Source organism: Neltuma alba, unplaced genomic scaffold (genome assembly GCF_004799145.2).
Source record: "Neltuma alba isolate B1F8T4 unplaced genomic scaffold, ASM479914v2 tig00011578_pilon, whole genome shotgun sequence".
In the NCBI taxonomy this organism is placed as follows: domain Eukaryota; kingdom Viridiplantae; phylum Streptophyta; class Magnoliopsida; order Fabales; family Fabaceae; genus Neltuma; species Neltuma alba.
The window spans coordinates 112,189-124,377 of record NW_021636231.1 but is presented as its reverse complement, the minus strand read 5'-3'; the positions used below and the strand labels follow the sequence as shown (position 1 = coordinate 124,377).

The following is a 12,189-nucleotide window of genomic DNA, read 5'->3' as shown; positions in this document are numbered from 1 at the left end:
AAACAAATAGACTCTTAATCTCCCTCAAGTCTCAATGCATAGTGTATAAAGGGTAAATTCCTTTCAGTTAGATCTTGTTCCATGTGCAAATGCGCATAAGTGAACAGATTCATTTGAATGCGACATGACGTGAGATCTCACGTTGAATGGAACTGAAATGGAAAAACATACAGTATAACGTCTAATTAATTAATTTCGGCGAATTAAAAATATTAGTTAAAGAAAAAATGATAAAAAAATTGAAAAGTACTAAATATTAAATAAGAAATACTAATAAAAATTTGTTGTTATTTGTTAATTCAATATTATTAACACTAAATAAAGTGTTGCTATCAATCCTGATTTGAAATTTAATAATTTTCAACTTTTTTTTGTTATTTTCTTTAATTAAATTTGTTAATATGATTTTTTTAAAGCACCCTAAACATTTTTCCTAATTCCCTCACTCTCTTTCTTACTCGGTTGTTATTAGAAAAATATCAATATGGTTAATTTTAAAAAAAATGATAAACATATAAAAAGTGTGTGTGATATAAGACCAATATCAACTCTCTAATTAAGTCTTACATTAAAGACAAGAAGAGTACATATATATTGTCATCACACACACATATATAAGTGAAAAAGATTCCAACCCTCAAATCTGTCCTTCGGTGTATGCGTGCAAAGCCCTTTACAATGCTTGAATATAACACGATAATACTCTTTTTTGTCCTAAACATAAGATTGCAATTTTTATTATAAAGTGAGTCTTAGATAGTACTCCTCTTGTCCTAAATATAATATACCTCCGGTCTTTAATATAAGATCTCATTTAATTTTTATTTTAATCCTAATTATAAGACCCTAATCCATTTTGTCTCTCATATTTATGTATTTTTTTCAAGATAGTCATTCTAATAATAATAGTTCTAGCCAATATACTTGATTAGTAAGGATATTTTAGGAAAGACAGCACCTACTTATTACAGATAACTAACTTAACTTATTTTCTTAATTTTCTCAAATTAGTCAACTAGCTATTATAATTAGGATCGGAGGTAGTATCTATTTAACTAATTTGATTAGATTAAGAAAATTAGGTAAGTTAGTTAATTATAAGAAATATAACATGTTTTTCTTAAAACACCATAATCATCTTTTTTAATATCCTCCCTCCCTCCCTCACTTGATATAGTTGAAGGAGTATCCATAAAGATAATTTAAAAAAATTAATAAATATGAAAAATATGTCTTATATTTAGAATCAAAATTGACTCAATAATCATGTCATATATATATTTAAGACAGAGAAGTATTAAATTTGAGATAAATATACAAAAATATCTTTTCAAACACAAACTGCTTTTGAAAAAAATTCAAATTTCGTCCACGTTGTACTTATGGAATTTGGACGGAGTTGCATTTTTGTATTTCCTATTTATGAAGTTGTTTTTTTTTTTTTAAGATTCGCATTGCATTTCACACAAACAGTGTACGCAAATCTCCCATTTCTTTAATTACGTCGTAATACTTCCTTAATTTTTTAAAAAAATTTCTGGCATCGTTGATTAATTATTTAGATCAATTCAAGAAATTAAATTAACTAATAATGGGGTTTTGCTATACACTGCACATATCATTTTTTTTTGTCCAAATTAGAGAGACAAACACAAACAGTTGAAGATTATAATAAGAATTAAATTTGCTACCTCCTACTTACAGAAATTTTTCATATCATTAAACAACAAAGTCATTGGTATTACATATCTCAATTTTATGATGTGTATTGTGCCACATAATAATTAAGCTATTGATTTGATTAATAAATAATAAATGAGATTAAACACAAAAATAATGTTATTTTATTAATGTTTTGCATGCGATAATAAATGTAAATAAAGGATAACTGATGACAATGACGACATTTCAAATGAATTCTTTTTTCCCACGTCCACATGCAATAAATCAAAGTTAGGAATCTGAAAGGAAGGTAGGGCAGATGAATAATTCAATATCTCACAGCCAATAATTTAGAAGTCAATGAGGGAATAATATGATTAAAATATTAACCTTAAAATCTAATACCACATCGTAGACTTTCATAACATCATCATTCGCATATCTCAAGGTCGGTCACCTATTTTTTTTTTTATATTTGAAATTATTAACATTTTGTTTATTCCCATTTCCCAATGTGAATCTCATTTCTTGGCAAACAAACAAGACATTAATAGTCAATTCTTAATATAAGAGACAGTTTATTAATTTAAATAAATTAATAAAAATTATTAAATTAGTTATTTATAAAAATAAGTATTGTCTTTTCTAAAATACTCTTGTTAATCATGTGTCTTAGCTAGAACTATGATAAAATTTTTAATATATACAATTACTATAAAGACTATTTAAAAAAATTAATAAATATTAAAAACAAAGTAAATTAAGATGTTATTTTAAAACCAAATTAAAAGTCAAATTACTTTTTGTATCAAGGATGGAGATAGTATATTATAGGTAAAATAACATTTATAGGCTTAGCCGGGTCATTAATTACAATGAAATATCATTGGAGTGCTAAATTTTAGAAATTTTAGAGGAGTACTAGGATCCTTAGATTTTTTTTTTGGCCAAAAACTAGGATCCTTAGATGAAATTATACATGGATGGGTGGATATTGACAGATTAGGATTTCGATTAATTTTCTTTAGGTTATTAACCTTTTGGGAAAATGATAATAAAATACCTTCTGAATTTCAAAATGACAAATAAGGTATCCGAATAAAAAAAATGATAAAAAAGGCATTAGGTACTGGTCTGGAATTTTGATTTTGAATTTGACAAAACACATAATGGGATTTACAGTTTTCATAGTGAGAGTTACTACTTCGTCAATGGGTTTTGCAACCTGTTTTGAAGGACTGGACAAGTTTTGCTGAATTTTACAAACACATAATGAGATTTATAACTTTGATAATGAGATTTACTACTTAGTCAATAGGTTTTGTAACCTGTTTTGAGGGGGTTGGGCAACTTTTCTGTAAAAAACAATACAATTCCACGCTGAATTTTACAAAACACATAATGGGATTTACAACTTTTATAGTGAGAGTTACCACTTTATCAATGAGTTTTGTAACATGTTTTGAGACAAAAAATCAAAATTCCAGATTGATACCTAATGCGTTATTTGCCATTTTGTTTATTCGGATGCCCTATTTGTCATTTTGAAATTCAGAAGGTATTTTATTGTCATTTTCCCTAATCTTTTTTCCCCTCCAATTTTTTTTATATCATTCAAAATAAGTATATTTTAAAATGGAGTTAGTGCTTTTTAGCAGTGGTGCTTCAATTTCATACCAACGACCAGTAGCAGCAGGGCTCTAGCCTGTAGCCGGGCCATTTTTGTTCACCTATTTTCTTAAATTGGTAAAAATATGTTTTTTTGTATAGTTTTACATAATATGTTAGTTTGATTTCTTAGTTTTATAAAGTATTTTTTATTTATAACCCATAATATTATTAATTTCAAATGATATTTTTTGTGTTGATCATTATAAAATAAAAAAAACTTAATATGTCAATATCTAAAAATATTGATATTGACATTTAAAACTTCAATACCAATATTTTTTTCTGATAAAACTAATAATATTAAAATTAGGGAACCCGTAATTATCTGTAGTAATTGAAACTATTTATATATGATTTTGGGCAAGAGTTGAATTGAAACATAATAGTTTTCTTAAGAGAGAATTATATACCCATAATTAATTCTTGATTAATTTAGAGGATTAGTTATTAATTCAATTAAACTCAAACACAGTATATATATTTATATAATAACTGAGTCAAACTCAAGGTGGCATAAAGTCTCTGTTTTTTTTTCTTTTAAGTGACAAAGGTGCACTAATTCAGTACGAGAATTAAAATATATTTAATATAATTTATTCTTTTTACGTCTAGCTTTCATCGTGAAATTGAAAGTGAAAAGGAAAAAAGAAGGAAAGAAATTGAGTAACTTTGAAAATGACATTAAAATAAATTTGCATCCCAACAACCGCACACTTGGGCCATCAGAATAAAATACAACTTAGAGATTAAGTTAAAGTTTACTTCCGTAAACTATAATATCTAGTTGACTCTAATTAACAACCTTTTTTTCTTTTCAAGTGACCAAAAAAATTGAGATTTTCTCATTCTGCATCAATTGTAGAGAATCAAAGAAGCACACTAGTCTACAGATTTCTAATAATAACTATTACTTTTTCAGTCTTTAATATAAAACCTAATTATTAAGTTAATTTTGATCATAACTATAAGAATTATTTCTTATATTTGTCAATTTTTTCTAAATTACCTCTATCTATACTCTCTGGATCATAATTAAGTAAGTGAGGGAGGAAGCATATTAAGAAAAATGTTATGGTGTTTTAAAAAATATATGTCATATTACTTATAATTAACTATCTTATCTAACTTCTTTAATGTAATCAAATTAGTTAAATAAGTCTTATATTAAGAACCAGAGGAGTATATTACAACAGATCATTCATAACCCTAATAGTAGGATATTTATATTATAGAAGCTATGTTGTTTATAAGTTATGAATTTTGTAAAGACAATTAGAGAGAAAACTAGAAAAAAAATACAGTATCTACTTTAATAAATGCTCACGCAAAATTAATAAAGTAAACTTTAAAAATATTTTAATTGTAATGCTATATACCACTCCGACTTTTAATATAAATTACTTTTAACACATTTTTGTATACAAAAGGAATGCATTAAATTGACCAAAAAAATTTAATTTTACTTTATTCAAATTACTTATATATTAATAAATTATTTTCATATCTCTGATATACTGGCATCTCTTTTCTTTTTGTCTTTCTCATGAGAATTAAGTAAAAATAATACTAAAAAATAAGTATTAAATATACAACAAGTGAATTACATTTAAAATTAATTTTTTTCCCCACAACTGACTTAAATTTATGACCGGAGAGATACTTCATATAAATGTTTGCCAATTATATGTATAAACCTAAAAAAAATACATTCGAAAACTTAACGTATATTCAAAGTTTTCAACTCATATACGTTACTATTGACATTAATTCAATTTGTTTGTAATAAGTCGTTGAACAAAAATAAAATAAAATAAATTTAATTTATCCTGGCTGGACAAATTGGATAAGATCCAAACAATAACTCCTCTCGCTTTCATTATTTTAATTTCAAGAACAAGTAAACCGATGGAGCTTGCGTAACTTGAACACGTTACTCCTCCGGTCCTAATTATAAGACCCAATTGACTTATTTGAGGAGATTAAGGAAGTAAGTTAAGTTGGTTATTTATAATAAATAAGTGTTGTCATTCCTAAAATATCCTTACTAATTAAGTATATTGGCTAAAACTATCATTATTAGAAGGATTATCTTGAAAAAAAATGTATAAATATAAGAGACAAAATAGATTGGGTCTTATAATTAGGACCAAATAAAAAGTCAAATTGGGTCTTATAATAAGGACCGGAGGAGTACATAGTTAATGTGGCGCAAGCTTGCATATTATATTGGACACAGTTGACTGAGTAATTGTGCATTATTTAATTTAATAGTTAGGAAAAATTGATAAAAACAAGTTTTTCATTAAAAATTTTATTGGCAAGAAGAATTTAAATCAGAACATTATTACACTGTATGTATAGAATTTGCAAAGTATCGATATTTTCTACGTATAAAAATTTATCAGTACTTTGTATGTATAAAATTTTTATCAGATTATTCTCATCATTAAAATTTTCAATGAGTGACTTTTTCCTAATTTTTTTCATTTAATTATTATTCCGTCCTTATTAAAGAATATTTTCTATTACCCTCAGGTTTTCTAAATGTCATTAAATAAATAATATTCTAGCGAACTAAACAACTTCCTTTGATTAAAATATTAATTAATTTTAATTCAATTTGTTTAGTCTATGTAATTAATTAAATAGATCCTTATAATCATGTACCATAACGAGTAGTTAATAATAATACTATCAATGAACACACATTGATTGCATGGCAAATTTTCTAATGGCATAACTATATATCACGAAAGCTTCAAATTTAAATCTCTCATCACACGTTAGTTAATTAATTAAAAATAGTTCGATCCCGAAATGACGAGGTTCCTTAAGCAGAGCCTGAAAATAATAATTATAAAAAAGTGAATAACGTCAATTTTCCACAAAAGAAGCCAAACGTAAATTAGAGGAAGACGTGTAATTTTGAGTTTTACGCTAATACTAATATAGAATTCGATTAATGAAGACTTTAATTTAATATTGTCCCTTCCGATCTGTATCATTTTATTATAACTAACTACTGCCTAATCATAATTCAACCAAACCCATGTTGGAATGGCTGAACACCCAAGAGGGGGGGTGAATTGAGTGTTGATTAAAATTAAAAATCTTTTTGCAATGTAATGAAATTCATAAGAAATTCTGAGTATAAAAACAATGAATCGAGATAAGCATAATCACAGTAGTAAAATGGTTTAGCTGGAAATATAAAGAGGTAAGGGAAGAGAAGATGCAAACAGTGATTTATCCTGGTTCAGTCCTCACTGACCTACGTCCAGTCCCCAGGCTCCCCCTGAGATTTTCAATCAACTATCTCCCTCAAGTTTAACACGGGTACTTGAGAACCACTACAATCACAAGTTTGATCCGGGCACTTGTGACGCCACTTGCAATTCTTAGATTAACCAGTCTATTCAGCAGCAACCTCACACCGAGGTAAATACTCCCCCTTACTCACCGTAAGGATACAATCTAATAATGATAATGAAGATTGAATATTTCTTCTCTCAAAGAAGTGATAGACGACTCTTTAAGCACGTTTGGGAAACTCTCCTCTCCATCTTACGAATACATAAGTTTTAATCTATGAGGTACAGAGATAGGGAGTTTTCTTTCGGAGCTCTAAATGAGAATACGTTGCTTCGGCATTTTAGCACTTGATGTTGTAAGCTCAAGCTCTTCTCCCTTTTCTTATTTTGAATACTCTTCTATTTATGGATGATGTTGGGTACTTGACCGTTGAGCATTTTCTTCCCGTTTGGCTTGAAGAATATGACCGTTGAAACTAGCCGTTGGAAGCTTCTGACGAAAGTCGATTCTTCACCTCATAAATTCATTGTGGCTCTTTACCTGAAATAATCTTCCTCAGATCAAGTGATAAGTATCGATAATCTTAGAAACAATAAGTTGAAAAACATGGAATCAGTCATCAGATATTCAGATATTCAGAAAGTAAGATGAACTTACTTGATCGATGTCTTGATCGATAAAGATTTGATCGATTATATTATCGATTAATTACATGAAGAAAAGATATAGCAGATAGATGCAATTATCGAATAGATTATGGATCATATGATGATCGAACAAATGATCGATAAATGATGAAGCATGAATACAGTGACCCAAAAATGATTTATGCAAGAATAAACCTTTTCAAGTTATGTTTGCCTTCGTATCCTTTTAATAGAGAGTTATGTGTAAAAAGAAGGCTGAGAAAAGCTTTGAAGATAAAAAGATAAAGGATTTCGAAATCATCGTGAAATGCTGTTATGAAATGAACTTGTACAATGATCGAACAAGTGATCGAACACTTGTTGATCGAACAGATTATCGATAATCCAAGTGTTACAGAAATGAAACTTCAGTCATTGATGATCGAACAAATTATTGATAAATGGATGATGGATAAGGTTATCGATAAACAAAGTGTTATAGAATAGAATTTTAAGTAATGATTTTCCGAACACATTATCGATAAACAAATAATAGATAACCTTATCGATAAACAATAAGCAAAAGTATATTCGGAGAAAACACATGCTATGTAGGTTGATCGAATAGGTGATCGATTAATGAGTGATCGATAAAGTTATCGATAAAGTAAAACAAGGAGATTTAATCCTGTAAATTCAAAGAACTGATTTATCGATCACGTTACGTGAAAAACAGGGTAGACATGTAAGAGCAATGATCGATCATATTATCGATAAATGACTGATCGATGAGGTAATCGATAAATGGAGACTAAAGCAAAACATAGAATGAGTAGAACGCATTACCATTTATCTGTCTTCTCATCGATAATATATTTATCGATCATGTTATCGATAAATGCCTATTTATCCATAACGTTAACTTTGTTTATCGATCAAGTGATCGATAAATATGTTTATCCATAATGTTATCCGAAAACCATTTATCCAACAGGTTATAAAACCTCAATAATGCATATGAAGATAAAAGAGAAGAATTAAAGAGATAGTACCAGGAACTTGATAAAATGATCGAATATGTAGTTGCTTGATCAGGCTCGAGTAACATCTGATAATGGCTTTTCATTTCCTCATTTCTTCTAGTGCTTTTACTCAATAACATATTTGAGTAGTATGTTGTTCGAGAGCTTAATCAATCAACGTAGAACTTCTGGTTTTTGCCTTAATAAATTCGAAGTCTGATTCCAGCAAAACGAAGGTCAACTTTGGGTGATCATAAATCTTCCAATTCAACTCCAAATTTTGCAAATGACCTATCCCCAGAAATATCTTTGAGTCTACTTTCTAATGCGACAAGAATCAACTCAAAATTCGTTGTGGTTGCAAAGTTATATTCATCACAGTGACTGAAGGTCGGAATCAAGGCGTTAATCCTTACTGCAATGTTTCGAGCAACATATCTCCCTCATACGAAACTCTTTGAAATTGATTTTGGTGTCCATGAACCGTGTTCTGAGTCTAGTTTCATATGAATCAAGTTTCACCTCAAAAGGATTTGTGGTTAGAGAGATATTGAAGAAATACCGAACCTATGTCAGAGCTGAACGAAGAACAGAGCATAACAGAGGATGCATTTTATCGATAACTTGATCGATAAATGGATGATCGATCAAGTGATCGATAATTGCCCATGAAAATCACCTCTGAAGCTTATTTTCCATGTTTATATGAAGGGTGACTCAATATATGATGGTATAACTTCCCGATTGTATATTTTCGCTTCCGACTGAGCCATTCAAACTTCTGATTGAGTATAGCAACATTTAACATCAAATCTATGAACTTGAATCTTGATATTTTCATTTGATCTTGCAAGTTCTTCTTTTCTCAATCTCTCTTCTTCTTCTTCCTCTTGATCATTCTCGACAACTCAAAGTTCAAACTCTTTTCTTTTCTTGAGGAAACTACAAAAGATATTAAGTATGATAGTTAGTCAAAATATGAGGTAAATAATTTATATAAACTTTTTGCTCTATTTTTTGACATCATCAAAACTAATCATATCTAACAACCCATGTTCCAATTTATGGTCTCGTTTCCTTCTTATAGTAAGCTACCTTCACATACTATAGATTAGAACATAACACAGTATTTATTATTATTATTATTATTATTATTATTACACTCTATCCTAATTATAAGACAGAATTAACTAATTTGATTATTTTTAAGAGGTAATAGCTAATATTTTTATTCTTAAGTTTGTAGTAAAATATGTGACTTTTCAAAACTTTCTTTTAACTAAAATCAAAATCATATAGTGAAGTGGTGTCTAATTAAGAATTAAAATTAAAGCACGCCACTTGTTACAAAAGTTGAGGAGGGCTGACATTGGAAATAATTTTAATTACCATATTTTCACCCTAAATTTAAGATAAACAGCACTTTAAATTTTTTCCCTATAAGTGGGACCCAAAGTAATTATTACAAAATGGATCTAAACTAGCTGCCTGGGTTTTTTTTTCTTTCTGTGTGTTGGCAGAATGTTTTATCCTGGCTAAGTTTTGTGCTGTAGTTTCATCATCATAAAAAGAGAATATTTTGTCCAGCAAATATAGTACTTCTCCCTGTATTATTTACGAGCTCTAGATTTGAAGAGGTGTGTGATTTATTTTATAAGTTTTAAGTTAAATTTGTTTCAAATTTAATGTTTTTTTTCTATTATTAAATTATTCTCTCTATTGCCTCACTCTTTTTCTCATTACATTTTTCTTGTACATTTTTAATCCTTTTTCTCATTTTTTGTAAGAATATATTTAAAAATAAAACAATATTTTTTATTATATATTACTTTAAACTAATTTTAACTAATTTTTTGGTTATGTGTAAATCGGTTATTTGAAATTTATAATGAGAATAGGAGAGAGCAGTAGAAAAGAATAAAATTAAATTCACTCTTCTTTTTAAATTATACAATTTTTAATGGCGAAAAACAGACTCGGTACAAACATTGGAGGATTAGGATTTAGGTGGATTGTTTACTTGGTTATGTTTAAATCTTCATACGCAACTTGGCCTTAGGCAAAGTAACCTCCATATATTTCCATCATTCATAAAAACTTTGTTTGCATAATACTCCTCCGATCCTTAATATAAGACCCATTTAACTAATTTTATTATATTAAAGAAGTTAGGTAAATTAGTTAATTATAAAAAATGTGACATATTTTTCCTAAAACACCATAATCATCTTTTTTAATACCCCTCTCCCTCTTTTATTTGATTATGGTTAAGGGAGTATCTACAAGGGTAATCTAGAAAAAATTGATAAATATGAAAAATGGGTCTTATATTTAGGACCAAAACCAACTCAACAATTGGGTCCTATATTAAGGACCGGAGGAGTAATAATTTTTAATTTTTAATTACATTTTTAACATCCTATATATCAATATGGTAAAAGCAATTTGGGATCACTTAGGAATAAGATAACCAAATATATGCAATCATATATACTACCTCCAATCCTAATTATAAGAGTTAGTTGACTAATTTGAAAAAATTAAAAAAATAAGTTAAGTTAGTTACTTGTAATAAATAGGTGTTGTCTTTCCTAAAATATTCTTATTAATTAAGTTTATTGTCTAGAACTACCATTATTAGATAGACTATCTTGAAAAAAAAAGCACAAATATATGAGACAGTGAATAGGAGTTTTATAATTAGAACCAAAATAAAAGTCAAATGAGATTTTATATTAAAGACTGAAGGTTGTTTGTGTGTGTATATAATATGAGGAAGCATTTTGGTAGTTTCCACTTTCCAGAGATTTTAGCTGGAAAATCCATAGAAAACCACAAGCTTAATCAAACCTGCAATACAATCTACAAACCCACAAGCTAATCCTAATTAAGCAAATCATCCAAGAAAGGGAAATCCATTGCACCAAAGCAAAGCCTCAAGATTAAGGAACTAATTAAGCAACAACGATTACTTCACCTCTTCTCTAATCTCAAATCAGTGTATCTGTATGTATTTTTTCTCCTGTCACAATCTGTGCGAGACTTCTAAGCATTCTCAGTAATCCATAGAAGAAGAAGAACGTCATTAACTAACTGCTAGCTGAGACTTGTTGAAACAGTTTAATTTCCATCTCATTCTCCGTAATTTTCCCGGTCGCCAAACGCAATTTAGGTCGCAACATGAAAACAGTTACGCTTCCAAAAATCCAGTCATTCTCAGAATTGAATTCCGAACTTGGCTCAAATCCCGTCCCTTCAAGGTCCTTCCGTTCCCTGTACACACCGAGAACGCCATTTTCCCGGCGATTCTCCGATTCACGATCACGTACGGCGGCACCATTCCTTCGTCCTCCCATTCCTCCTCCAGCAGCTCGTCATCCGAATCCGTTCGCCGGAAGATCCTCTCTGGTATATTTACCGGCATCGAATTTGCCATCTCCTTCTTCTTCTTCTTCTTCTTGCTCCTCTTCAACTTAACCCGTCGCGAATCCAGCTCTCTCTGCGAAATGTCACTCCGATAGTCATCCTCACCGTCCGAGGTGGCAGCACGCGGAGGATTCTGCCGGTGGTGATCGGAGAAGATGACGTCGGCTTCTTGGAATTCTTCAGCCATGAGAGAGAGAGAGAGAAGAGAGAGAAAGGCTTTTGAAGTTTGAAGCTTTGGAAATGGAACAGTGAAGGTTGGGTTTTTATAATGACAGAATTGGAGAGTCGTAGCAAGCACTCTTTGATTGGAATGTGTTGTGAAATGGCGTCATTACAGATTATTATGAATTTTAATTGGCCCAAGAAATTATACCAATGACTTTTCACCTGTGGTCCCTACTTCTATTTCATTTATACTAATGGCCCACATATTTTTATAATCATTTTCCCTTCCATATCATCTCTACTTG

At 29.4% G+C, this 12,189-nt stretch overlaps 1 protein-coding gene across 1 annotated transcript; it reads right to left on the bottom strand.

Annotated features, from left to right (window-relative positions):
- Positions 1-11,046: 11,046 nt before the first annotated feature.
- On the bottom strand, positions 11,047-11,933 carry LOC114715231 (uncharacterized). The gene has a single exon (XM_028900033.1). It carries the CDS (start codon positions 11,904-11,906, stop codon positions 11,484-11,486), a length of 423 nt encoding a protein of 140 aa, XP_028755866.1. The 5' UTR covers positions 11,907-11,933; the 3' UTR covers positions 11,047-11,483.
- Positions 11,934-12,189: the final 256 nt, after the last annotated feature.

Excerpts from the sequence above, each read along its gene's own strand:
- LOC114715231 (XM_028900033.1), bottom strand. The coding sequence starts at position 11,906 with ATGGCTGAAGAATTCCAAGAAGCCGACGTCATCTTCTCCGATCACCAC.